This window comes from Porcisia hertigi, chromosome 11, assembly GCF_017918235.1.
Source record: "Porcisia hertigi strain C119 chromosome 11, whole genome shotgun sequence".
NCBI classification, from domain to species: domain Eukaryota; phylum Euglenozoa; class Kinetoplastea; order Trypanosomatida; family Trypanosomatidae; genus Porcisia; species Porcisia hertigi.
In genome coordinates, this window is record NC_090570.1 from 347,026 (window position 1) to 373,643 (window position 26,618).

General features: G+C 57.5%; 5 protein-coding genes across 5 annotated transcripts; all 5 read left to right on the plus strand.

Moving 5' to 3' along the window:
• Positions 1 to 1,172: 1,172 nt before the first annotated feature.
• On the plus strand, positions 1,173 to 5,474 carry JKF63_07029 (uncharacterized protein; the record flags this gene model as incomplete). The annotated part of the gene is made up of 1 exon (XM_067902973.1): positions 1,173 to 5,474. The coding sequence occupies one exon, from the start codon at positions 1,173 to 1,175 to the stop codon at positions 5,472 to 5,474; it is 4,302 nt and encodes a 1,433-aa protein (XP_067758982.1).
• A 2,277-nt stretch (positions 5,475 to 7,751) lies between these two features.
• On the plus strand, positions 7,752 to 13,316 carry JKF63_07030 (uncharacterized protein; the record flags this gene model as incomplete). The annotated part of the gene is made up of 1 exon (XM_067902974.1): positions 7,752 to 13,316. The coding sequence occupies one exon, from the start codon at positions 7,752 to 7,754 to the stop codon at positions 13,314 to 13,316; it is 5,565 nt and encodes a 1,854-aa protein (XP_067758983.1).
• Positions 13,317 to 14,550: 1,234 nt separating this feature from the next.
• Positions 14,551 to 18,999, plus strand: JKF63_07031 (uncharacterized protein; the record flags this gene model as incomplete). The annotated part of the gene is made up of 1 exon (XM_067902975.1): positions 14,551 to 18,999. One exon carries the CDS (start codon positions 14,551 to 14,553, stop codon positions 18,997 to 18,999), a length of 4,449 nt encoding a protein of 1,482 aa, XP_067758984.1.
• Positions 19,000 to 21,521: 2,522 nt separating this feature from the next.
• JKF63_07032 (uncharacterized protein) lies at positions 21,522 to 22,499 on the plus strand (the record flags this gene model as incomplete). Its single annotated transcript, XM_067902976.1, has 1 exon — positions 21,522 to 22,499. The coding sequence occupies one exon, from the start codon at positions 21,522 to 21,524 to the stop codon at positions 22,497 to 22,499; it is 978 nt and encodes a 325-aa protein (XP_067758985.1).
• Positions 22,500 to 23,759: 1,260 nt separating this feature from the next.
• Positions 23,760 to 24,977, plus strand: JKF63_07033 (uncharacterized protein; the record flags this gene model as incomplete). Its single annotated transcript, XM_067902977.1, has 1 exon — positions 23,760 to 24,977. The coding sequence occupies one exon, from the start codon at positions 23,760 to 23,762 to the stop codon at positions 24,975 to 24,977; it is 1,218 nt and encodes a 405-aa protein (XP_067758986.1).
• Between the last annotated feature and the right edge of the window lie 1,641 nt (positions 24,978 to 26,618).

Sequence of the window (26,618 nt, forward strand, 5' to 3'; positions counted from 1 at the left end):
CCGTCTTCTCATTGCGGCACGACATCGCATTTGATATATTTTTGGTTTTTTCCTTCTTCTCCGACCCTTCACACACACACACACACACACACACACGACAAGCGTCGGACAGAGAAGGACGAAAAGCAACGAAACAACATTCAAAACAGTGTTGGCCAGGTATTAATCAAAGGGAAGGAGGAAAAAGAGGAGGAGGAGGGAAGGAGAAAACATAAAATTTACACTCTCTCGTGGACTCCATCACCCCCACCCCCATCACCCCCACCCCCATAGATTAGTCACAAAGCCAGAAGCGAAGGAGACGTATCGAAAGAAGAGGCCAAAGGGACAACGAAAGAAGAAGAACAGCAAGAAGAAACAGCGATCATTAAAAGCAAAGGGAATTTTTTTTTTGTTGTTCCTCGGTGCAACTGGCAAGCGCACAAAACGCACACGCGCGCAGAAACTGTTGCCTCCTCCCACTCTTTTTTTGAGTCTCAGGTGCATACATGTCTGTTTCTCAGTTTTTCCTGTAGTACTGCGTCTGCGTTCTCCTCACACCTGCTTCGTTTTTCTCTTTTTCGTCTTGTGTGAATGCGTGTGTGCTTTCTCGACTCTTTTGGTGTCTTCCGTGTTTATCTTGTAATACTTTTGTCTTGTCTAGCAGTTGCCCCCCATTTTTTTTTCTTGGTCAAGGCATATTTTCGTTGGCGGTACTCCTCACCTCTGCTTTTCTGGTTCATCGCTCTCTCCCCTCCCCTCCCCTCCCCCATCTGCGCACTCTTCCTTTCCTTTGAAACTTTGTGGCCTTGACTTCGAAGCAAACCAAGGCGCTCTGTACAAACCCCAGTTAGAGGAAGCAGAGCTAAATTAGGGAGTCGACGGCGACGACAAAGGGGCAGAGGCAAAGAGACAAGCAGAGACTTGCACTAGTGTCTGTATCTGGTCGTCTCGCTGTGTGTGTGTGTGTGTGTGTGTGTGTGTGTGTGTGCGTGTGTGTGTTTCACGCGCCCCCCCCTCCCTCTGTGAGCAGCTTCGACCTTCGATTTTTTTTTCATTATTTCTCTCATTCGCCCAGGCCCCCTTTTCGTTCCTCCTCGCGTTCACCTCCGCCTTGCTGTTTTTTCTTTCTCCCCCTTTTTTTTTCTTCTATACAGCGAAGGACTTTGTGTGTGTGTGTGTGCATTTCACGAATGCCGAGCAAAGCACAGCAGCCATCCAGGGCAATCAACGGCGGCGTGGGTAAGTCGTCGTCGTCGTCATCGTCCACATCAGCCAAGAGCGCCGCCGCCGCGGCAGCAGCAGCAGCAGCAGCAGCCACATCAACCTCACCCGTGTCGGCGCCGTCGGCAGCATCACCGACACCACTGCCGTTTAACTCGATACCGCACGCCACCTCAGGCGACCGTCTCATTGGCGTCGAACTCAGCGCGGGCATTCCTGCACTAATGAGCGAGATTGGCGAACTGCTGCAGCAGACACCCAGTGGTGGTGGCGGCGGCAGCGGCAGCAGCAGCAGCAGAGGCAGCGTGGCGAACGGGTTGTGTCGTGGCCAAAAGGGCGGTCTTCTCTTTGAGCACCTTGAGGCCGCGGTATCATCGCCGAAAGAGGCGGGAGCAGCGCTCTTCGCTGGCCTTGATGCGAGTCGTCGCCTCGAACAAATCTCGCCCGCCGCACTCGAAAGTCTTTCACAAGTCTTCAACCTCCACCAGCGGCAGTCTGGTTTCACGTCTTCTCCCGTCGGTACGGCCGCAGCCCACCCCACAGCCGCGAGGTGTGGCTCCAGCGGTGGCGGTGACGCGGCTAGTGCCACGGTGGAGGTTATGGACCCCGACCACGAAGCTGACATGGAGTCGGCGAGTTGCAGCAGCACAGCGGTGGATGAAGTCTTGCAGGCTGCGTACCGTGACTGTGGCGGTGACCACGACGTGTCCCGGGCCGCCAGCTGGCGACAAAACATGGGTGAAATGTGGGAGATGATGCAACGAAGAATCAACAACTATGCTCGTAGCGTTAATGGCGGTGCCGGGGACAAGGGAGGAGACGGCAGCAGCGACGACATCGTTTTTGACCCATTGCCGTGTCCCAATCACGTGACACAGCTGGAGCTCTGCCGAGCAATGGTAGCGGCTTCGAGCAAGGGCTGCTGCGGCGGTTCGGCAGCGGCGGCACAGGAAGGCAACGCCGAAGATGGCGATGCCCGTTCCCGAACAGCTTCTGCTGGTGGCATCGGCCTTAGCAACGGCCCGACAACTCCATTCCGAAACTATCTCGAACTCCTCGACCCGCAGCTCATTACTCAAATCGTCTTGCAGCAGCGAACGGCCAAGTCTGCTGGTGGCTCTGCAGGTGGATGTAAAGCGGGTGAGGCAATGGTACCTATGAGTGCCTCCATGCAGCGCGAGATGGAGATGACAACCAGCGGCGTGGCGAACCTGTCAGACTTGCACCAACGTGTAGAGCAGGTACGCGGGCTCAGCAGCAGCACCCTTGAGGCGCTGGCAGAGGGCGAAGTATCGGACAGTACGTCTGTCAGCCTTCGTCACCTTCTGCTTGGCGACTCAGCAGGAACGGCTGCATCTGGCGCAGTAGCACCTGATCTGGAGCTCAGTAGTGCAAAGGTTGGTTACTGCCTCACCGAGGCTGCCGCGGTGGCAGTGTCGATGTTGTGGAGTTACCTGGGGAACCAGCAGAAGGAGGCGCCGCTGCTGCTTGGCTACACGCGAGAGGAGGCCCAGCGGCAGTTCAATCTCCTGCTGTTTCGTCTGCGCCAGGAGTTATGTGCGCAGCCAACGGAAAGCTTGGAGGAGGTGAGCCGCTGCTTCGGCAGTGCTGTGCAGGCGGATCCCGAGGACGTGTACCGTGCGATCAACGGGGTGGGTGTGCTTCTCTTCTTCACATGTAAACCGCTTCCGTTGCTGGAGAGAACGTGCAGTGAGTTGCGCATCTCTCTCTCTGACTCGGCGAACACAGACTGCAACGTGATGCCGGAGCTCATCGCAGAGAAACTGGCAGCGTTTCTTTACCCCATGAAGGAAGGGAAGTTGTCCTTCTCGCACCTCACCTTCATTCCTCGTCTGCAGGTGCACGAACATGCGCCGGGCAACTACACCTGTACGGTTGATAATGCCAGCAACATGGGGCGCATGCTGTGCGAGCGGTTGCTGAGCAACCGCTTTAGCTGTAACAAGATCAAGTGGCGCGCCGCGCTAGTGAACGACAAGGGCGAGCTAAAGCTCCAGGTGTGGCACCGCCACCCAACGCCGCTCTCCGTGCATCTCCTTGTTCGCACATCGGAACCCAAGAAGAAGAAAAAAAGCAGTGGTGGCAACGCAGCATTGAGCGGGGCGACCGGTGAGGACAAGGATATGGCCACCACAGGTGCTGGCGAGGAGCTGCGCACCAACTCCGCTCTCTTTGTAGAGCAGCAGGTGACGGCCGCACCGGGCGAGATGGTGGGCTTCGCTGAACACTTTATTGATCTGATGGCCGCGCTCAGCTCGCCGACAACGTTGCAGCAGGGCTACCGCACGTACAACAAGGCTGACGACCGACTGGTGTTCCAGTTCTCGCTGCAGCTGAGCAGCGTGGACGGGGCACCGCTGGACGGGGCCGCTGTAGCGAGCACAAACAACAAGACGCCAGCGAAGCCGACCAGCGACGACCAGGAGCCCAGCGTGAGTGAGTCCATCGAAGGGAAGACCGATGTGGAAGAGTCGAAGGATGACCCGGACGCGGAGCTGCACGCGGCGATTGGTCGTCTCAGCGCCCGCGAGACAGCTGCGCGTGGCGTGATACAGGAGGCAGCGAAGTGGGATTATCGTCACCTGCAGAACGACGAGTGCCGCGAGGCTCACTACGCACGTCAGCGGGCAGAAGACCGGGAGCGCAAGGCGCTACTGGCAAAAGTGGGGCCGACGCCAGACCTGATCAAAGAGGTGGACAGGCTCAGCCAACTAGTCCAAGCAGCGCAGCAGCAAATCGCGAAACTCAATAGGGAGAAGAACAAGGATGAGAGGGAGAGCGAGAAGACAGCGGAGAAGCTGGCGCAGCATCAGGAAGAGCTGACGGTGCTGCTGCGCACGCTGGAGTCCGACGAGGCGGAGCTGTCAAAAATCGAGGCAGACATGAAAGCGGCCGAGGCGCGCATTCTGGAGAAGCGCGCACGAAAAGCACGCAAGGATGCCAAAAAGGCGGAGCAGAGCCAGTGGACGGCCCTGAAGCGAGTCCTTGAGCCGACATCCTCGACGACGCATCATGACACCCTCGCCATCAACGACTTCGGTAGTTTTTTACAATCGTCCCCGATTATGGGGACGGCCATGTCGCTGCAGCCGACGCAACACACAGCGGGGCTAACCACTGGCCCGTCCCCGGCGTCGCTGTTTGGTTCAAGCCTCGGCGGCATTGCGGGCATGACGCCACTCGCCGGTGGTTCTGGCACCCTCAGCGCCTTTGGTACGGATCCATTCTCTGTGCGTGCACCACTGAGCATGCCAAATGGCAGCGTCGTAGCCAATACGACGCCGGTCTTCTCCACACAGCCAAAGATGGGCTTGGTGAGCAGCAGTGGCCTTGGGAGCATGAACTGCGTCAGCGACAGCACCAGCCCGAGCGCCAACGCGGGGAAGGTTGGAGGGATACATGCACACATGAACGGCCTGGGCGGCCCTGCGCACGGCACTGTCTCCTCGCACCCGGGGAGCGCCTCGCCCAAGGTGCCGCCCTCGCCTGGGGTGATGAGCAGCGCGTCTGCCGCCATGGGTACCTCTAGCAGTCCCGCATCCGCCCTCGGCGTGTCAATCGGCAGCCCCGGAATGCAGATCTCAGGGGGCAACGGAGGCTCAGGGAACGTTGGGATGGGCGGCAGCAACGGCGCCAGCGGGCTGTCCTTTGGACTCGCGCCGTCTCTCTTCAGCACTAATCCGGTAAGCCACGTCTCGCACTTGGTGGGAGGCGTTGCCAACGCAAACCACAGCACCCCCAACAACTTGTACACATCTCTGGATGTTAATGCGCAGCCGTTCAGCCCGTCGCCGCCGCCGCCGCCAGCGACGACTGGTGGTGTCGCGACGCCGGTGGGGTCCGGTAAGGCTGTGGGCAATGCATGCAGTAGCCACACCAACAGCAGCAACGGTGGCATGGGCTTCGCTTTCACTGTGACCGCCGGGGTACATTCTAGTTTGGTGGGCGGCGGGTCCTCATCTCCGCTCTATTCGACCTGCTCGCCCGGCTTCGGCGGCAGCGGCGGCGGCGGCGGCGGCGGCACCCACGACGTCTCAGGTCACTCGCCGTCGCCCTTCTCGACAACGCCCATGTCTGCACCAGCGACGAACGGCATTTATGGCGTGAGTGGTGGCGGTTACGGCACCGCACACGACATGCCACAACAACAACACCAGCAGCAGCAGCAGCATTCAGGTTTACTGCCACCGCAGCCGCATAACCCCAACGAGATCTTAAACTTCTCAACAAGTCTTCAGTGGCGTAGCTGAGGTCAGGCATTACTGGGGGTGTGGGGGGCAGGTCGCTCCCTGACTATGTGGTCTAGAGGTTCGGCGGGCTGTCGAATGCACACGGCCCCGCAGTCCTTTCGGATGTCAGCGTTTCTTTTTTTTTTTAGTGGTGGTGGGGGGGGGGGCGGGCGGGGCAGGGCGGGAAGGAAAGACATGTGTACGTATGTCTGTTTGTTTGCATTCGTGCGTCTTAATGCCTCCCCCTACCCCCCAACATGTCGAAGGAGGCACCTACCGCGGACGGCATCCTCCTTCTCCCCCCCTCTCTCTCTCTTCCACTCCCCGAGTCTCTGGTTGCTGTGCTTTTCATGCCGGTTCCTGCGTGTCACTCCCTCACTCACCACCATCCCTCTCATTCCACCTATACCTGTCGTAAGGTGCTTTGCTGTACTTTGTATCTGTCTAGGCAGGTGTGTGTGTGTGTGTGTGTGTGTGTAAATTTTTTTTTCTGGGGGAGGGGAGAGGCTCTCACTTCACCTGTGATAACCCCCCCCCCCTTCCTCCCTTGAGGGTTGTACACAGGAGCAGGGTGCCCCCTTTTTCTCTGAGCGTTACTGTTTTGTGTGTTATCTCGGGTATTCGTCTCTTCTGTGCTTGTTCGGTCGTACTCCCTCCCCACCCGCCCCGTCTCCCGCCCTGCAACACACTGACCGCGTTCTTCATGGGTAGTCGATATGCCATGCACCCAGACGTACAGCTCCTCGCACACACACACACACACACACACACACACACTAACAAACAAACAAACAATCACTGCGTGAACTTTCTTCTTCTCTCCGTCTCAATACACCCTACTCAAAGTGCAACTCCACAGACACAAACACACACACACCGGCCTACCATTAAGGGTGCCATCACTGAGCTGTATCGCTGTTGTTGCCTGCCTTGGCTTAGGTCGCCGTCGTGATGTGTTCATGTATATGTATTTTCTAGTATTCGTACCCGAATGTATGCATGTATGTGAGTGTGTGTGTGTGCTCGTGTGTGTGTGAAGATGCCCTCTCGTTTTTTTTGTTTTTTTTGATTGTATTTTTGATTAATTTGAATTGTAATGAAGTCCAGAAGAAAAACAAAAAAAAGACCCAGCAAAAAAAAAAGCAAAAAAGGGGGGGCCATCGCTTGCCCGGCACTGCGAAACAAAAACGATGCGAGAAAAACGGGGGGGGGGAGGGGGGAACCCTCCGTCGTTTTAGCGGTGGAACTAGTGCTGATCGCAAAAAAAAAGCCGCGCGCTGATCAGCATTGAAGGCCACGCACGTGTCACACTTTTTCTCTCTTGACCGTTGTGTGTGACCCCCCCTTTTTTTTGTAGCGCCATTCCCTCCTCACCGCCTAGGAGAAGGAAAGGGGTGGTAATGCTATGAGGCAGAGAAGCCAGATATGCACGACACCATTCGACTGTCTCTGGCGTTGCGCGGCTTCCTGGCCAGGACCAGACCAGCACTGCGCCCTCCCCCCACTGGTCGCGTCATACGTTGCATTGCAAACCCAAATGAAGATGTGATGTAACAGTGATGCGGGATGGGTTGGGGGGCAGCGCTTATACAACAACATATATCTGTCTCTTGGTGTGTGCGTGTGTCAAGAGTAACCCCCCCCTTCCACACCTCTACCCCCTTCCGTATTACTTCCCCTTCATTCTACTGGTCAATACTGGGATCGGTGTGATCCTGTCAAGTTTTTTTACACCTAGCGTTGGTGCTCATTACGCGGTCAAGGTCGTCACACTGCGCACACCCAACCACCTCTATCCCCGCGCTTACGCTTAAAAAAACAAAAAGAGGGGTGAGGCTACTGAGTATCGTCCTGGTTAATCTGCCACACACACAGACACACACACAGACAGAGTAACGCACGCAAAAAGCTATCAACACACTTCAGATTTGATTATATTACAGAGAGCCCAGACACGATCGCAGGGGGGGGGGCACCCAAAAGTGTCTACGGTGCTGATCGAGTCGCTTTACAGAGCACATAGAAAAATAAATAAATACAGACTTGATACACACACCAAAGGGGGGGGAGGGTTAGTGAGCAGTCACGGCGTGCTTCCCTTGTATTGTACGTCGCTAAAGGGCTTTCCTCTTGTGGCCTCCTCTTACCATAGAGTCACTGCCCCCCCCCCCTCCTCCCCGAAACTTTCATTTACAGGCTTGAAGTCCGGCCTCCACTCTTTTTTTTTTCTGTAGTACCCACAACACAGGAAGAGGGGAGGGGGGGGACCACACACCCTTTCGGCCCAGAGAACCACTCATGCCTGCTAAACCCGGCTCACCCTCTTCAAGAAAGACGGCCATCACCGCCGCTGCTGCTGCAACAACAGCAGCAGCAGCAGCGGCGGCGGTGGCAGCAGTGAGAGGGAGGCAACCGACAACCGTACAGTCGCTGCCGCCACCTCCCGCACCCGTCCATCTCTCAGTTGATGAGCTGCGAGGCACTTCAGATAGTCGTTTGCTCTCATATCTCATGAGTGTGTACGACACCGTCCGCGGGCTCTCGCTGGCCGTTCCCTCCACGGGGCCGTGTGCGCTGAACACACCATTCTCAGCCGCCTATGTTGAGGAGCTGCTCACACCTCGGCTTCTCTCGAGCCCGATCCCTGATGTTTCGCAGCTCGTGGGTTGCCTCTTGTGCGACGCTGTGCGTCTTCACCAGGAGCAACACAAGTACGGACCGCGGCCGCACAACGGTGACAGCTCCCTTACCTACCCGGGCTCTGGGGACAACGGTAGCTCCATCTACGCACCGAGCGACAACTCTCTCGACGTTTCCGGGTCGACATGGGCGGAGTCGCTGCCGTTCTCGTCTGAGCGCTGCGTGGACGTGTTGCAGTGCATTTGCGCATGCTTTGCTAGGCTTCAGTCTTTTCCCTACAACGCGTCTCCGTCATGGACTGAGCATCAGCGCCAGTCACTGCAACGCGTGTCATACTTGATAGAGCGTGCTGCCACGGCGCACGTCTTTCGCCACCTTCTTCCGCACTGCGGCCCAGCATCGGAGGAAACCCAGAAGGCTTTGTTGTGTGTATTCCAAGCTGTTCGTTGCGCCTCCTCTGCGATGACCGGCGAGCTGAGCAGCAGTACCCGCGCTGGCAGCAGCGATACGGCAACAAGCACTGCAACGTGCGAAGAGATGGTCGAGGTGCTTCGCGACATCTTGTGCGCGACGAGCATCGTAACACCCGCGCAGCTGCTGCCACTCTTGGAGGAGCTGATCGCAGCATCCCCCACGCTGCAGTTCATGTCGCCGTCCGCGTCGTCGTCGTCGCCGTTGTCTTCCCCATCCCCAACAGTTTCAAGAGCACGGATCAGTCAGCACCTGGCAGAGCACAGCGCCGGCGGTGGCGCGCTTATCGCGGCCCGTCTGCTGCTGGGGCAGATGGATGTTCTGCAGCCGGCCATCGCAACGTGGGCAATGGGGAGCTTCGAGGACGGCCTGGTCGAAGTGCTCGCATCCGACGCGTTACAATCAGAGGACGAGCACCTCGAGGCTGGTGAGGTAAAGGACAACGGTAGCGATACCGACGAGGACGAGACGTTCAACCGCCCGCAGCGGCCACATCTTCACCCACGTGGCAAGACAGCAACGTCGCCGCAAGACGCGCAACGGAGTCGAAAGCGTCGCGGACTGCACGCTATTGCCCACGTGCTCCAGGTGCTCGTCGCCCTGATGGAGCTGCATGTGGATCTGGCTGATCAGCTGCTTCCAGCTCTCGCACCGCATCTTGAGCACACTTGCCCTGAGGTGCGCCTGCTGCTTCTACGCGGCCTCAGTGCTGCCTTTGCCGCAAACGAAGCGGCGGTGCGGACGTACAGAGCCACTTTTACAGGCCCTCTACTGAACCGCCTCTTTGATGTCAAGCTGGACATTCGCCTGGACGCTGTGCGATTGTCCACATTGCTGCTTCGGTGCCTCAGCGATCGCGGGAGGGGCATGTGCGCTGAACCGTCGCGTACGCAAGCACTGCAGCACGACCTCTGGCAGGCGTTCCAGCCGTGCTGGGAGCGGCTACTCACCGACCCTCACGTCCTTGTGCGCAGGCAGACTGTCACCTCAGTGACTGAGGCGGCGTTGGCAGCTCCCTTGCTTCTACAGCCGGCACTCCATAGAGATAACATGGACCAGGGCGTTCTTCTTCACGAGGAGGAACAGCCCTCGGGTTCCCTTCTCACGGGCAACCATTCGATCTTCCTCAAGCGCGCACTCGGCCTGCGTGCGCTTGACAAGAATCGCCGTGTCCGCTGCGCCGCGGTGCTCGGGCTGACACGGCTGTACAACGAATACCGCCTTGCGTGGATACCGAACGCGCTTCTGGACGCAGTGCGTTTTGACTCCGGAGCGTCGTCGTCGTCGTCGTCGTCCACGACACCAGTCGCGCTGACACCAGAGACGGTGATCGAAGGCCTTTTGCCGACGCCGAGCTCCTGCTTGTTGCCGACCACGGCCACGAGCGCTACTGGCCCCACTCAGGCTACCCTGACGCGCTGGCTGTCTGCGACGTCGCCTGGTGCGCTTGTGGCGACTGAAACGCCTGCCCTGCTCGATTTCGAGGCAGGCACTGTTGAGCAGATGCCGTTGTCTAGACTGTCGCACCCGCCAGACGGGGACGAGTTCGACGAGGCCGATGCGCTGCTCGGCTTCGGTGCGTCGACGACTAGCTCGACGAAGACTCTTGACGCCGTTGCTGCGACGAAAGCAAAGCGCGCTTCCAGGGATGCCTCCACGGCTGTGTCCGCCTACGTAGAGGCCCTCATGCAGCTTTGCCAGCACGTGGACTCTGCTCACTTCGAGCAGCTCCTGCGTATTTATGAAAAAAAGCCGCAGCTGCGCCTGGCCATCCGGCGGTTGCTCGAGTTTCATGTCGCAATGAGGCAAAGCCACGGTGACGTCAAGTCGGCCGAGGGGCAACACTGTATCCACTCCATCCATCGACTCCTCACTTTTCTCCAGGAGACGACAGGGGCAAACAAGGGGGAGTGGGATGCGCTCTTCCGCAGCAGAGACGACACGGTGCGACGGGCGCTGCTGCGCGCATGCGACGCGGCTCATACAAACTGGGTGGAGGTGCGAGAGGTACTTCTACGTGTGCTTCACGGCCGTGTCGGCACTCGCGAGTACGCGTTTGTCCAGCAGACACTGGTGCCGCAGATGATGTTCGCTGTCCAACCTGCTCACCTGGAGGAACTGATGCGGCGGTTGCGCCGCAGCATCTACACCAGCCCCCACAGTGAAGTGATCGTGGACGGGGCCAGCGCTACTGGTGCCTTGCGAGCGCTGCTGCTGCTTACCGCTGCATCACCGTCTTTCGTTGCATTGAGCACGGAGGGACTGGCAGAAGCACTCCAAGCTGCTGCGAAGCAATCTGTTGGGCCCCCGCCGAACTGGTGCGCGCTGCTGCTGCAAGCGCTTCAGCAATGGGCTACCGCCGCTTCCACGATGGCGGACACAAACACCGCTGCTATCAAAGGCTCAACCTCTCCTCTGCAGGAGACGCTGATCGTCACCCTTCGCGCGATGGCGCTCGCGTCACTGCCTATGCAGCAGACCATCTCTTTTCGTGCTGCCCCGACGGCGGCAACACCGGGGAGCGAGAGCGGCCGTAGCGGGACGGCTCTTTTAGCGCTGAAGCAGTTGGCAAAGCAAGCGACACGTACGCTAGTCGCGTTGCTGCGCGTCCCTGGCTATGGCACGAGTGCAGCGGCTGCGCTAGAATCCCTTGCAGCGGAGTTGATGAAGCGCCTAGCTACGGGGAGAGCGCTCACAAATGACGTCAAGACGGTTGGCTGGCTTGCAAGCCTCCGGGCTCTTGCGCGCTGTGGCGGGGGTGGCACCGGCGGCGGCGACGACTGCGCCTCACGTGCCGGTGCTTCCCTGCTGCGGCTGCTGCTGCCGCCCTCGCAAGCGCCATCCGCAACAGTGAATTCATCTACCACCACCACTACAATAACAACAGCACCACTGCCACCGCTACTGCTCTCCCTATCTTCTCTTCTTGTCGCCGCCGTCGAGGACGTGAGCGACAAGGCGGAGCGAGCGAATCCCAAGGCTCTCGTGACCGCGTTGGCAGTCGCGGCGAACAGCACCGAAGCTGGCACAGCACAGACCAACAGCGCTCACTCTACCTTGCCCTTGAATGCCAGCTTGTCCGTCGCTGCCGCTATAGTGGACGGATCCGCCAAGGCCATGGTGGCCCTGGTGCTGGGCTTCCCCAAGTCTCCTAACGCTAGTGGCACCGGCGCCAATGTCTGCAGCCGCGCCGATGTCATCACCTACGCAATCGATGCGCTTCTGCAAGGCTACAAGGCTGTTGCCGTGTTGACATCAGAACGGCGTGTGCCAGCCAGCATCGGCAACTGTCAGCGTCGAATTGCGATTGAAAAACAGCTCGTGAAGCTGCTGTTGACGCCGGCGCCGGACATCAGCAGGGAGCTCGCTGTCTCTGTAGTCCTCTCCGTAGAGGAAGACGCACATGTGCGTCACGCTGTGCAGGCAAAGCTCGCAGGTCACCTCCTCCGCCGCACCTGTGACATGCGAGTGGTGGCCTTGCTGCTGCTGACCGCGATTAGCGAGGATACGAAAAGCTCGTATCAACGACTCCGCGGTTTGGTGGAGACGGTTGGAGATCACCTGCGGCAAAAACAGGCTAGCCAAGGGGCCTCACTATCGGCGCCATCAGCGCTTTTCTGCTTCTTGGAGTACACCATCCCCTTTCTTGTGCTGTTACTTGCCCATCACCCGTACTACGCGAGTGAGGAAGCAGAGAATCAGTTTATTGGCTTCCAGCGAGTGTGGCACCTCCTCATCGGGGAATTGCTTCGGCACGGAACCCAGTGCGCCGGGTTTGTGGTGGAGTTACTGAGCAAGATCAAACAGTCAGACGACGCGCTGGCCCCGGCGAGTGATGCGTGCCGCGTTGTGTGTGACCTTGCGAGCCGCGTGCTACTGGAGTGCCTCGGTCAGCGACAGAGTCGGGCCGAGGACCTTCGCCGCTACCCCGGTGCTGTGCTCTTGCCGTCCTTTTTTGTGCGCACGTCGCGGGCCGACCCGCAGAAACTGCTGGAGACCGTTTTTCTCAACGACGGGGTGCGCGTGGCCGCGAACGCACCATTCCGTGTGCCCACCCTCAGCGGGGGCGTGGCGACGGGGGGAGCAGTGGTGAGCAGGGGCGGCAGCCGTCAGGCCACCTCTCGTGCATCGTCCTCCGTTCGCTCTGGTGGCGCAGAGGATGCCACAAACGTGAATGCGCTCAGATGTCCACCACCACACGGAGCGGCAGCCTGTGATGTCACGGAGTCGCCGTCTACGCTGCGAAAGCGTGGACGCTCTCCCTCGCCCAGCCTCAGCGCCGCTGTGTCGCTTTCGCCCTCGGTGAGGCTGCAAGACGATGAAGAAGCGGGGGAGAAGGAGATCCGCACACAGCAACGAGAGCGCACCGAGAGAGCAGTGGGAGTGAGCTCTAGCAATCCTGACCCACTGAGTAGCTCCGCTGGCGCCTCGGAGGAGTGGGGTGCTACGCAGGTGGCACTGCAGCACCTTACTATTGACAAGGTTCTCGATGATTTATTTCATGGGCTCACCAAAGCGGATATCGCGCAGTTGCGCTGGAAGGTCGTCCGCAGCCGCCTCGAGGACGCACTCCATGCCTTGAATGACCGCCCCCATGCGCAGCAAACGAAACTTCACAGCGCCAATGATGGTGCTGGAGCGGATGCGGTAATGCGCAAGGGCACCTCCTCGCCGGAGCTCAACCTGGAGGGCCTCCTGCAGTACGCCAAGGATCAGCTACGGGTGTGGTATGATCGTGCGCCAGCATTATAGGCACCACTGCGCAGAGACCGTATGCACGCTGGCTTTGTTGAGTGTTTTCCTTTTTCTTTGGGCGGGGGGGGGGGCGGAGGCGAGACGTGCCACTTTCGAGGCTTGACGTTTGTACACACACACACGGCTCTTGTTCGACATCTCCTCCTCCTCTTTTTTTCGTTCCCTTCTTTTATATATACATAAACCCATTCCGAGTCACGACAGAAAACAGACACGCACATGCACACACGCGCAAAACAGTCAAACAAAAAACAACGTGCATTGAGCTCGACACCCTGGCGCTACTCGCTCTGACGCATCCCCTGCGCACGTGTATATATGTGAGTACCTATATTCTACATGTATTTCGCTTCTCCCCACCCAGTAATATTCTTTCCGCCGTCCTGTGAAGCATGCGCTGTCCCTGAGTGCGACAACGTTTGTGCCTCCTCGGGTGGGGGCGGGAGGGGGGGAAGCGGGCGGTGTTGATTGGACAGTCAGGCCGAGGCATCCTGCTGTTGTCATCCCCCATTTTATCCCCGGATCTGCTGCATCGGGTGATGTAAAAGAACTCCTCTCCCTTTTTATTCCCCCCTTTCTCTCCCCACTTTCCCGACAACACCCTCCCCCTCCCTCCCTCCCTCCCCCCCCCAAAAAAAATGAGCGGATCCAACAACGGCCCCCCCGCAACAAAAACAAAAACCTCTACGCCAGCTTTTGCTGTTCCCCCCCACCTTTTCGACTGTCTCGCTGTACAACAGCAGAGCTAAAACGAAAATATAAGCAGCAAAGGCTGCCAAAAGAACCGCACTCTCTCTTTTTTCCTGACCACCACACACCACAGACCACCACACACCTTCGACCACAACGCCTTTCGGAACTCGAACGAACGGGGCAAAACACAACAACAACATCAAAAGGAAAGAAGGCGGCTACACGTACATTCACCTTCACAGTGTGTCATCCCCCTCCCCTCTCTCTTCCCCTCCCCTCTCCCCCCCCCCTTCCCTCTCTCTTACCCTCCCTCTCTCTTCCCCTCCCCTCCCGCTACTTTGACATCTTCGCTCTTTGAGAGGGGTCACCGGATGTTTGCTTCAACACCTCCAATCGTTTATCATCTCTCTACTGTCTTTTCATTTATATATTTTACGGTCGCTCTCTTTCCCCTTTACTAACCCGTCTTGTGTGTGCGACGGATCCCCCCCCCCTCTCCCCCTCCCCTCCCCTCAACACACACACACACACACACACAATGAATGGGTCTACGTTGGCTGCATCACCCCAGAACTCATCCACGACCGGTTATGAGACCGTCATCAACGAGGGGGTTCGTGTTGTGGTGCGCGTTCGCCCGCTTTCTACGAAGGAGCGGGCAAACGCCGGGGTGCACAACTGCGTTCGGTGCCTCTCAGACTGCATCATCATTGACGGCGGCGCCCACACACGCGCGTCAATCCACGCAGGCGCGGCAATCCCAGCCTCTCAGCCGACGCGCGCCACGACTCGCCCGTATCAGTTCTCGGTCGATCAGGTGTTCCACACGCACGCCTCTCAAATCGAGGTGTATGAGCAGTCGTGCAAGCGTATTGTCGAGGGTGTCTTCCATGGCATTAATGGTTCTATTCTTGCCTACGGTGCCACCGGCTCTGGAAAAACGCACACCATGTTTGGCAGCACGATGAGCGCTGCAGGTATCGTGTATCAGGCTGTTCAGGATATATTTGCGGAGAAGGAGCGGCTGGAAGAGGAGGAGGGCAAGCGGGTGTGCATCAAGTGCAGCTTTCTCGAGATCTACAACGAAGAAGTCTTTGACTTACTCGCTAAGCCGATTGGAGAGGGCCCCGGCGGCGGAAAAAACCCTGCGAACGGCAGCGTTGGCTCCCCGCGTCGAGAAACGAAGCGCGTCCCTCTCCAAGTGCGCGAGTGCTTCGGTACGACGCGGGGCAGCACATCTCCAAGGTTTGACGCCACTGAGAGCGCTAGTCTACACATTAGCGGGCTTACACACATCTTCCCAGAGACGCTGGAGGACTTCGCCCGCGGCATCGAACACGGCCACGCACAGCGCTTTGTAGCCTCCACCGGTGCCAATTCACAGTCGAGCCGCTCGCACGCGATCATCACTGTTGAGGTCGAGGTCCGTCATGACTACACTCGCGCCAACGGTAACAACCGGTGCTCGTCGCTGTCAACGGCTGACGATGCCGATGTCTCGGAGGCAACCGCTGTGCGCTCTCCAACAAAGAAGGCGTCCAGAAGAAAAAAACAGGCCGCGTCGACGGTGACCATTGCGAAAATTCAATTTGCAGATCTGGCGGGCTCTGAGCGGGCTGCCTCGACGAGTAATACCGGTCTTCGTCTTCGCGAGGGCGGCAACATCAACCGTTCTTTGCTGGCTCTCGGTGGGGTTGTCCAGAGCTTGGTGCAGCAAAAGGTACGACAGCAGCAAACAGGGGGTAGGGGCGGGGGCAAGATTTTTATACCTTACCGCGGGTCCAAGCTCACGCGCCTCCTGCGGGACAGCATCGGTGGCAACTGCCGCACGCAGATGATATTCTGTTTGAGCCCCAGCACGAAACACACAGAGGAGACCGTGAACACAATGAGGTTCGCGATGAACGCAAAGGAAATTCAAGTGGAGGCGCACCGCAACGAGTTCTCCGTCAACTCGAGCCTCTTAGCAAAAACACAGGAGGTGCTCATCGAGGAGCTGCGAGAGGAGCTTGCTCGCGCCCATGCTGCCCTCGCCGCCTGTAGGGGTGGCGTCGGTGGGGGCGACTCCCAAATCCTCAGCAGCAGCGAAGGGAGCCGGTCTCAGGATGTTGATACGCTGCTGGCGACGGGGAACGGCTCTGCCGACAGCGAGGTGACGGCGCAAGCCTCCCTCTCCCGTAAAGGGTCTTCGTCACAGGTCTCACACAACCACTTTTCTCATCCCACCCATCGCAGTCGCGACCGCGCAAGGTCAGCGCCGACACCGTTTGCACTACCCGTGCCGTTAAAAACCACCAAGGGGGCGAAGCGTGGCACCATCACGCCATCTGCCGTAGTTGCTGGCGGTGCCGCGCCGTTACCGCCCGAGAACGTGCTCTCCCTCTCCTCCTCCACGCCGGCTGGTGGCCCAGACGTGCCGCAAGACGGCGGCGGCCTTCCTCGCCCGTCCGTGATCCGCGCTGCCCGGCCGTCTGTCTTTGCCGAGAACGTGCCACTTTTCTCTGAACTCGAAGAAAGACTCAAAAATTTCTCCGCCCAGAAGGAGAGCCTCTACCACGAGGTGCGTGACGCGCAAGAGCGTGAGCGAGATGGGGAGATGCAACTGCGAAGGGAGCTGTGGCGGCTGGCCACTTTCCTTGTTAGTGACGCCTCCGGCAACCGCGCACGCGGCGAGGTGGGCGGCAACTGCACCACTGCGGTTGGCGTCGCCGGACTACGCAAGATCATTGCGAGCAAAGAAGCGGAACAAGCCGTACAAGCTACCCAGCTGATAGCGCTGACAGAGCGCCTAGACGACGCAGATCGGCAGTTCGCGGCCACGCGTCAAGACCTGCTACGCGAGCGTCAGGGTACCTCGCTGGAGCTGTTGCTAGACAACGCGCGCCTGCGCCAAGGGTGCACGGAGGCGGAGTGCCTGGCAGCGCACTACCACCAGGAATGCCGCTCGCTGCTCAACCGTCAGGCTGAGTACGCAGAAGCACTGAGCAAGTGTGTCGAGGCCATTCAGCGTCTTCGTCCGTACTTGATCCAGCTCATCTCGCAGACTCCACCGGAACAAAGCAGAGGCGGCAGCAGCGGCGGTGGCGGCAGCAACGCCATTCTGGCCGCGGTCGAAGCAGCGAATGTGGCTCTCCTGTTTGCGCTTCTCCCCACAGCGTCCACTGCGCAGATGGGGACGGTGTTTGAGTCCGCTTTGCAGTCAACAGTGAGTTTGTCTCCACCGAAGACGACGCTGTTGCCCGTCTCGCTTCCTGCACCCTCGCTTCAGCCTGCCGCTTCCTTTGTACACCCGCCACTGGCACCGAGCCCAACCAACCGGTCTGGTGGCAGCAGGAGTCGCAGCCCATTGCGAGGCGGCGGCTCTGCGGGCAGCTCTGTCTCAAGTCATCTTGCACAGAACTTTCGTGATTTGATGGCCACCGCTGAGTCGATGCACCTCACCAGCACCAACGATAGGGAGGCGAGCGAGAACTCTGAGGCGATGCGCACACGCCGCGGCTACGTTTCCCTGCCGACCGAGGACGGTACTCATAATTTAGAGCGGCGTTCTTTCGACCAGCAGGCTCGCAAAGTCAATGAGTCCGCTGACCGGGTGTCCACTGCCAGCACCGGTAGCTCCCCCGAACCCTTCAGGCGCACGTCGAGCCTAGCAGGCTCGATGCAAGGCACTGCGTTGGCGTCAGCAGGAGGCCCGAAGAAGCGCACGGGATTTGCAGCAGACAAGACATCATCAAATGGAGTTGCCAGTAAACCCCTGCTTCGTGGCACCAACGGAACCGTTGGACTGCATAAGAAAAAGAGCACAGGTGGTGTTGCGCAGAGCATGCAATTATATCAGCGCTCCGTCTCCGCGCCACTCTCGCTCACCCGCACGGTTTCCTGTACCACTACAGCAGCCGGCGTGTCAGTTCGCAAACCCAGGGCCTTTGCTGACTTGGTGCCCGTCTCCACGTCGCTGGCTCGGCGCCGCACTGGGACGCAACAAACTGCTTCGTATTCGTCACCCAAGAAGACTTCTGTTGTCAAGTCCGTTGTCGCGCCACCACCTTCCACCGGTTTTTCCTCCACCACTGTGCGCAGCAACGCCGCATCTGCGCCGCGGGCGCTCGCGTTCGACATGTGCGTTACAGGAGACAAAGTTAAGCGTCTGCATCAACACGGAAGCGTGAATATGCAGCCGCCTGCATCTTCGCAGGAGGCTTCAGAGACCACCGCGAACAGCAGCACTCCGAAAAGGCTGGGTAGGAACGGGGCCACCAGGACAAGACTGAAGGGCAGCAAGAGACGCAACAAGCCCACGATATCCATGGCATCCTCTTACCCCAATGTAGAAAACGTTCAGCCACGTGCGCAGCTGCAGCAGGGCGGGAAGCGGCGCTGCAGAAGCAGCGGCGGCGGCGGGTTGGTGACTCATGCGCTCACTCGCGCACCCTCGCCATCGTCGAACTTTCACGCCACCACAGGAGAACGCAGGTTTACTTCACCCCAGCGGACTACCGCGGGTGGTAGTCAACTTCACTTTGCCAGGACTACAGAGATCACACCGCAGCGCGGCGTGGATGGCACTGGCATCAGTGCGGTGACACCTAGCACAACGACAAGCCTGTCTCGCATCTCATCCTCCAGTAGCGATGGCAGCGGCTTAAGCATGAACTACGGGTCAGGGCCGGTGCATTATAATCAAACGTTAGAGGAACACCCTACTTGCGCTGAAGCGCCCGCGCACAGGTCAAATGACGCTTTCAATGGGGCACCAGCGAGCTGTGATGGCACCCCACAGTTGACTGTCGCGCGCCTTAAAGAGTGTGCGGCAGCATCTTCACCTGAGCTACCCCAGTACAACGCCGGGGGCTCTCCTCTCATATACAGTGATGATCGCGTGAACAAGGAGACCAACCCACAGCTGCTTCCTCAGCTGCGCTCGCGTGCATCCCTCACGGATGACCTCATGGTGAGCCGCAGCACATGTTTATCCGATGCGCTGTAGCCGTTCAGTCAAGGACAAGTGTCAAACCAATGTTTGAAACAAAAAATAGATGCTGGCCCAAGAGCTCTGTGTGTCCCGTGTGTGTGTGTGTGCGCGCGTGAGAGGGGAGGGAGGGGGAAAAAGGTTGCCGGCTGCGCACGCGGTGGTTATGCTATTGGTGGATATTTTTCTTTTTTTTTGTGTGTGTGTGTCCTTTTCGCATCGCTCCGTCCTCCCACTGCCTTGGAGTTGTGGCTTTTTATCCGTTCACACCTGATCTTCACCTCCCCCCCCCTTTAGAGGAGATCGCCGCCAAAGCATCAAAACGTTTTTTTTAGGGGGGGGGGTGATGGTGGTAGTCTTGTGCAGGTGTCACCACATTTTATTTTTTTAGACACGTATGCGCACCCCCGTCCCCCCTCCGCCTCCGCCTCCTCCTCCTTGCCCATTTGGTGTTTGTGGACTCTTCTTTTTTCCCCTTTTTTTTGTATTTGACCGTTCCTGTTTGATCCCCCCCCTCCCCCCCCTCCCTCTCCCCTTGACACACACACACACACACACACACACACGCACGAGACATCGTTCTAGTCATAGCACAACGGTCTTTTATCGTTTACCCCGATGTGCGTTTCTTTTTTTAAATTATTACTTTCTTGTTTCTCTCCCCTTCCCCTCCCCCCCCTTCCTGCTCTATGACTAGGACACGAAAACACGTGCATTGTCAACACCCCACCCCCTTTTTCTCTTTTTTCTTTTTTTTTTACGGTCTTTAATTAAAAAACACAATTTCGGGGGCCCCCTCCTCCCCGCGCCCCCTCTCAAAAAATTTATATTTAGAAAACAGAAGCATCAACCAAAAGAAAAAAATGAGCGTCTTAGCCTGCCCCCCTCCTCTCCTCTCCTCTCCTCCCCCTCCCTCCCTGCCCCCCTCTCCTCTCCCTCCCTCCCCCTCCCCCTCCCTCCCTGCCCCCCTCTCCTCTCCCTCCCTCCCTCCCTCCCTCCCTCCCTCCCTCCCAGTCCCCACAGCGTTTTTTTTTTTTTTGGGGGGGGAGGGAGGGAGGGAGGGCATTCCGATTGCTTTGGTGATTTCTGCTCATCACAAATAAAAATATGGATACGAATATGGATGCTGCTGCTGTGGTTTTCGTTTTTCTGTCAAGTGCGTGTTGTCATGGCAGTGTTTTGACTGCTTCTGCTACTGTTGTTGTTTTCATTCTTTCCTCCCTCCCCTCCCTCCCTCCCTCCCTCCCCTCTCCCCCCTCCCTCCTGCTCTCCCCTGTGTCCTTCATATTGGTTCGTTTGTTTTGTTTCCCGATTTGGTTCGATCTCGCCTCTTGTGTAGTTTTTTTGTGTGGTTGTTCTTCACGTGTTACAGTATTCGGGATACACACACACACACACACACAACACTTGGGTGAGGGAGAATCGGAGAGGGGGGGCGGGGGGGGGTGTGGGGGTAGGCAAGCCATCGGCTCTGAGCTCTATTCCGTATATGTGTACCTTTTTTTTCCTCTCCAGTTTTGTGCGCGTGTCCAGGTGTGTGTGTGTGTGTTTTTTTTTGCTCGTTTCTGTACGACAGGGTTTTTTTTTGTCCCGGGGTGAGACTTGCCCTCCCCTCCCCCGTCCAACGATGTATATGCTGCTTTTTGTCGTGTCTGGTGACTGTATTTTTTTTTGTTGATGTCATTCCTCATGCGACTATGAATATTTGTGTGTTCATACGTGCTTTTCAAGAAGGTGTTCTCCCCCCTTTTTTTTCCTCTGCCCCCCCCCCCCCCTCCCCTCCCCTCCCCCCAACTGAAGAGCTTTCTGTATGTTTTATGTTATCTCTTTCCCACTCTATCACGTGATCTCCACAAAAGCTTACGCAGTAACAAAAAAATCAAAAAAAGGGGGGGGGTCGGTGCATGGCTGCTATCGCCGCAACCGCCCCCCCCCTGCTGATGATGTCCTTCAGGGCAAGACCCTCTCCTGAGCTCGTCTCTGTTCCCCCATGCCCGATCTCTGTCCTCTTCCCTGTTCTCCTCGGACAGCTCTTCTCTGCCGTGTGAAGCAACTGAGACCGCTAGAAAACTTTATATATATATATAATGTGTTACTTGTCTCGACGTGCAGCGTCGACAAAGTCCAAGGCCACAGAGCAGATGTTCTTTTTTTTTTTCCAGGACCCCCAATGCGGTACGTATATCCTCAGCTCCCCACACCTCTTTCTCCTCATCTAATTGTTTTCTTTTGTGTCGAGACTGAGTAGCTCATTTTTGCATACGCACGCCTGCAGGCGGTCAATCCTGCTATACATCCCCTCTCCCAAGCCCAAATTCTCTCTAGCCACCATCCCAAGTTGCGCAGCTGCTTCCGCCTTCCCTCCTTTTTTCTTCCCCCCCCCCCCTCGCCACCGACACACACACATACATATACCTCTGTGTGCTCAACATAAAGCTTGAGTGAGCTGATAAAAGAAGTACTGCCTCTCGCCTAAAAAGGCGCGCACGCGTGTCTCCCCCTCCCTGTGTGTGTGTGTGTGTTGCATTTATAGCTGCGGAATGATCAAATCAAACACAACAGCGGCGTCGCCATCTCAGACGGGGGCTTCGTCTAACCCCTCGGCGCCAGAAGTCGTCGAGTATAAGCTGCCTTTTAGTTTATCCGGTAAGGCACATGAAGACACCGGCCGTATTTATCGCCTCCCAAGCCAGGCCGACTTTTATGCCTTTCGATCCCTCGCCGACTCGCTGGAGGGCTTTACCCTGCGCTATAACAGCCCGTATGATGTACTTGTGTGGGACAAGAGGGTGTCCAATGAGACCATGAACATTATCAAGGTGTTCGCCATCTTCTCCAATACAAAGGACAAACCCAACGGCGCTGCGACACCAAGGGAGCTCTACGATCTGCTGCACGACCCTATTTTTCGAGAGCAGTGGGACGAATATCGCGAAGAGGCCTTCCGCGTCTCGAGCCTGAGTGCCAACACCGACATTGGCTACTACGCGGCCAAAAGCCCAATGCCGCTTGTGGCAAATCGAGACTTTGTGAACCAGCGCATGTGGCACGACTCGGGCCGAGACGAGTACGTCATCTTCAATACCTCGGTTCCACACTCAACGGTGCCACCAACTTATCAAAAGGACGCCCACCACAACAAGCGCGGCGAGTACACCCGTGCCCTATCAAAGCTGACGGGGTACCTCATCCGCCCCTGGAGGAACCCGTTAACAGGCGCGGTCGATGGCGCGTGTCTCACGTACATTACCCAGACTGATCCCTCCGGCTGGATCCCAACAGCACTTACAAATTACATCGCTACGAAGTTCGCACCGAACACCATGAAGAATTTGGCATTGGCACTGCCCAAGTACCGCGTATGGTTAAAGATGCAACAGGAAGCCGGCACGTACGTCAAAGACTGGGAGGTGCACCCCGAGTGGTGGGTCGAGGATGGGAGCGACAAGACGGTGAAGAACGAGACAATTGAGTTTGCCATCCGCAAGTGGAGTGAGCAGTCCGATAAGCGCTCGTAGAGCGCAGGTTATTCAGCATCTTCTACTGCGCTTGGATTTGCATGTGCGTATGGGTCTGTGTCTTGCGTAGAAAGAGAGAGAGAGAGAGAGAGAGAGACGAGCACACCGTTTGCTGGTATTTTTTTTTTTTTGGGGGGGGGGGAGAGGCGGGGAAGAGAGGCTTCCTTTGAACGCAGTCCTCCCGTGTCGCACAGCCCCCTCCCTCCCTCCCTCCCCCTTCCCCCGATTCCTCGTCGATGAGTCTTTCAATATTTAGCAGTGAAGAGAACACATCTGTACAGCTTGAGTCGCCTTTTTTTGTTGTTTAATCCGACAGTCACGCCCATTTTTGTGTTTTTTTTTTCCAAATCTCTCCTCTCCCTTCTCTCTCCCCCCTCTCTCCCCCCTCCCCCTCCCCCCTCTCCACGTCATATGCATGCATGTGTATGCGTGCATTGGCTCTGTCACTGTGTGACCACATCTAAACCAGTGTGTGTGTCTGGGAGGGGGGGAGGGGGAGAGAAGAAGCAGAAAAGACAATTTGGACTGAACAGTGTTGTCGTCAATGCATTTGTTGATTGCTTTTGTGTCTGTTAGTTGCTTACTCATTACGCATCGTCCGGCCCCCCCTCCCCCCCTCCCCTTTTCCCGTACTTCATCTTCATTGGTCGCCTTCCCCCTGGGACTATTATTTCTCGCTATTCACCACCACAGCTCCTCCCCTTTTTTGCCCCCCTCCCTCCCCAACTGTCTCTGTGTGCGACACCGCTGTGGAACGGATGACCTCGCCTATCGGCGACTAACCTCCTCCCCCTTCCCCCCACACACACACACACATGCGGACTCTGCCCAGCTGTTGACAGACGCGGGTCATATTGCTGCTTCGCCTTTTCCCGGCTCCCAACTGCGCTACTCACTCTTATCTGCACTTTCTTTCTGCTCTCCTTCATCCCCCCCAAACTACTGCCGCCGTGTACAGAGGCACTGCCAGCTGTCACAGAGCAACACACCAGGACGACCGTGCGTGTACGTCTACGCTTCGACCAGCGATTCTGTGATTTTTTGGAAAAGAGGGGTGTCGGCTCATTCTCTTCTCAGAGAAGCAATCCCCCTTCCTTCAACCCCCCTCCCCTCCCTCCCCTCCCAGCTCGTTGCTCGCTTCTGTGGCGAGGCAAAAAGGGAATTCACACACACACACACACACACGCACGACTCACATCGGCCACCATATTTTAGGTTTTGTATGTCTTTCGTGCGTCCGTGTGACGTGGAGAAGACTCTATGTTCACCACAGAAGACCCTCAGGAACTAGTTGTCCTCAAGACCGTCGCTTTCCAGCACGCAACACAAAGCCTCTGCAGTCGAGTGTCTGCCCCAGAGGCTCATACAACCTGGCCGCCATGCGCAGCTTCTCAATCGAGACCACGTCAAGATGGACGCGGGCAGATGAGAGAGGCCCTTCATATCAACCGAAGCGGCAAGCCCTCCATCCCCTCAACCACAGCACGCTCGGCGCCGCGCTTCACGTTCAAGCTGCCTGTGTCGCCTGCTGCTGGTCGGCCAAGTGCAATCACGGCTGATGATGGCTGCTGTACTGTCTCCCCACATTCGCATGCAGCACGCGTGGCCCTTGAAGAGTCGCTATGGCATCACGAAGAAGCGCTTCGATCATGGGCCAATGAGCCTGCGCAGCACGTCCCTCCCGGCATGAGGGATGCGATTGGCGTTGGCGTGGAGTCAGACGTGCCTCTGTCATTTGTGGACCAGGCTGGGCAAGAAACTCTTCAGTGGCATACCACACGACTCCGCCTTCACGGACAGCCCTCTGCAGACATGTTGTCTCCACGCGTGGCAGCATTAACACAGCCACACTGTAGGGTTCTCGCTCAAGGGTCTGTAGCTGGCATTGGTCTCCCAGCCGCGGTGATTTCAAAGCGAACAGCAACAGCAGGGGCGACTGTGCCATCTAAAATGGCAAGCCCACAGAATGCGGGGCACGGGGAGGCTCCTGAGGGACTCTTGGAAAACTCCAGAAGTGAGCACGGGTACGTCGCCTCCACCTCTTTATCATCGCCCGCACCGCAACCGCGGCGCGACTCGGAGAGATCGGTCCACCTCAGACACACCGCAGCTCTGGCGCTAGGAGCACCAGATGTCCTTTTTCAAGATATGCAGCCTTCTCCCTACCAACTGCCGCTGCGTATGCGGCTCAGTGCTCCAGCACCGGCACTGCCGCCTGCATCCACCGCTGCTACCAGCCCCTCACCGGCGGCTGATGCTACCCGGCGTACTTTCCTTGATGAGCAAGCCAAGCGGTACGCAGAGTGGCGCAACCGCCAGGCCGCCGTGCTGCATCAGCTAGCGCCAGACATGTGGGGCCGCGCGCTGCCGCACTGTGCAGCTTTGGATCGGCAGCCGCACGTCATGGATTGTGGTTTGCGCACTCACACGTCTTACGTGCGTCGGTCACAGTACGATAGTGGCGTTGTAATTGTGTAGCTGAAGTCCATTCACCTCGGTCTCTTGGGTGATTGGCGGTGGCGCTGGGGGGGGGGGGAGTTGCCGCAGTACTCCTGCTCCTCGTCTCAGAAGTGAAACCATTTTGGCTATTCCCCTCAAGTGACACCTTCCCATGCTCCTGCGCCCTCGACACCCCCCCCTCCTGCGCCACCGACATTGACCACCACGTGTTCTTTGGCTCACGTGGATAGCGGCGCGCTTCACGCTATGTGGCTACATGATGGCGTGTGTGTGTGACTCTGTGTTGGGTGGGAGGGAGGAGAGGAGAGGGGGGGGGGGGGAGGCTCATTATTTCTTTGTTCTTGTACGTCCGTATGCCTTGCATACATATTTCCCTTGTACCCCCCCTCCCCTGCACTAATGATCCCACTTCATATGTCGTGTATGTATGTGTGTGTGTATGTGTGTTTATATACATTGAATAAAACCCCGCACATCATCTCAGTGACATCACCAGTTCTCCCCCACTCCCTTCCGCCCCCCCTCCCCCCTTCTCTCTGATGTGTCAAACTTGGATTACATCTCTTGCGAATCTTTTTTCAACTGCCACTCGCCGAACTCTCAAAACGCCTGCCCCTCCCCCCTCCCCCCCCCTCCCCCACCCGCAAAAAAAAAAGAGGGTGAGAACAAAAATATATACCGGAACACACCGACGGTGTTCATCTCCTTTCCACAAAATCTTCGCTTCTATTGGAGAGTATTTTTTGGGGGGCGTGCCCTGATGACGGGATGAGGAGGTGAGCGCATGTCCAGCGCTCACTCGACGTGGTATCACGGACAGCCCCCACCAACCACCAACCACCACCCATCGTAGCAGTACCATTTTTTGGTGGTGGTCGGGAAGGGGGGAGGGGGGAGTTGAGCGCCTACAATGTCGGTAACCCAGAGCGGATCATCGTTGTTGATGCTAGCGGCCCAAGTGTTGGATGATTTTTGCGTTCGAGCGACGTGCGTGCCCGGGGGCTGGGTGGAGTTGGATGCGGAGGCTGTGCCCGAGGGAGGGGGGGGGGTGACTGGGCCGGTGACGCTGCATCCAGCACACGTACCCAGCGCCGCGTTGCACTGTCTGGGGTGTGTCAGTGGACCGGCCAAGTAAGCATATGTGGTGTAGGGCTCAGGTGTTGGTTGTTTGTTGTTTGGGGGACTGGGGGCACACTGAGCCAAACGAAGGGAAAAAAGAGGAGGGGAAAGCTTCGGTACAGGACTTTGTGGTGGTCAACGCGCGTGTGCTGCAAGAAATCTTTGACATTTGTACTAGGAGTTGTTCTCTCTCTTTTTTTGCCCCCCCCCCCCACACACACACACGAGGAGCACGCGTATTGGGAGGAGGACTGCCTCGTTCCCACGGATTCCTTCCATATGTTATCCGTCATATGTTACCTTCTCGGTCTGCCTCACTTCACCGATCCTCCTCTTCCTCCTCCTCCTTACGCATTCGATCACGCGTATCACAATTCTTCCCCTCCCCTCCCCCCACCCCCCACCCTGCATCGCCACTGCTTGTGATGTACGTCTCTCTCGTGTGTATGTCTGTGTGTGTGTGTGTGTGCACAACGCTGAGAGTGACGTAAGACGGAAGAAAGAAAAAGTGTGTGATACACAAAAAAGAGGTTCTCTTTG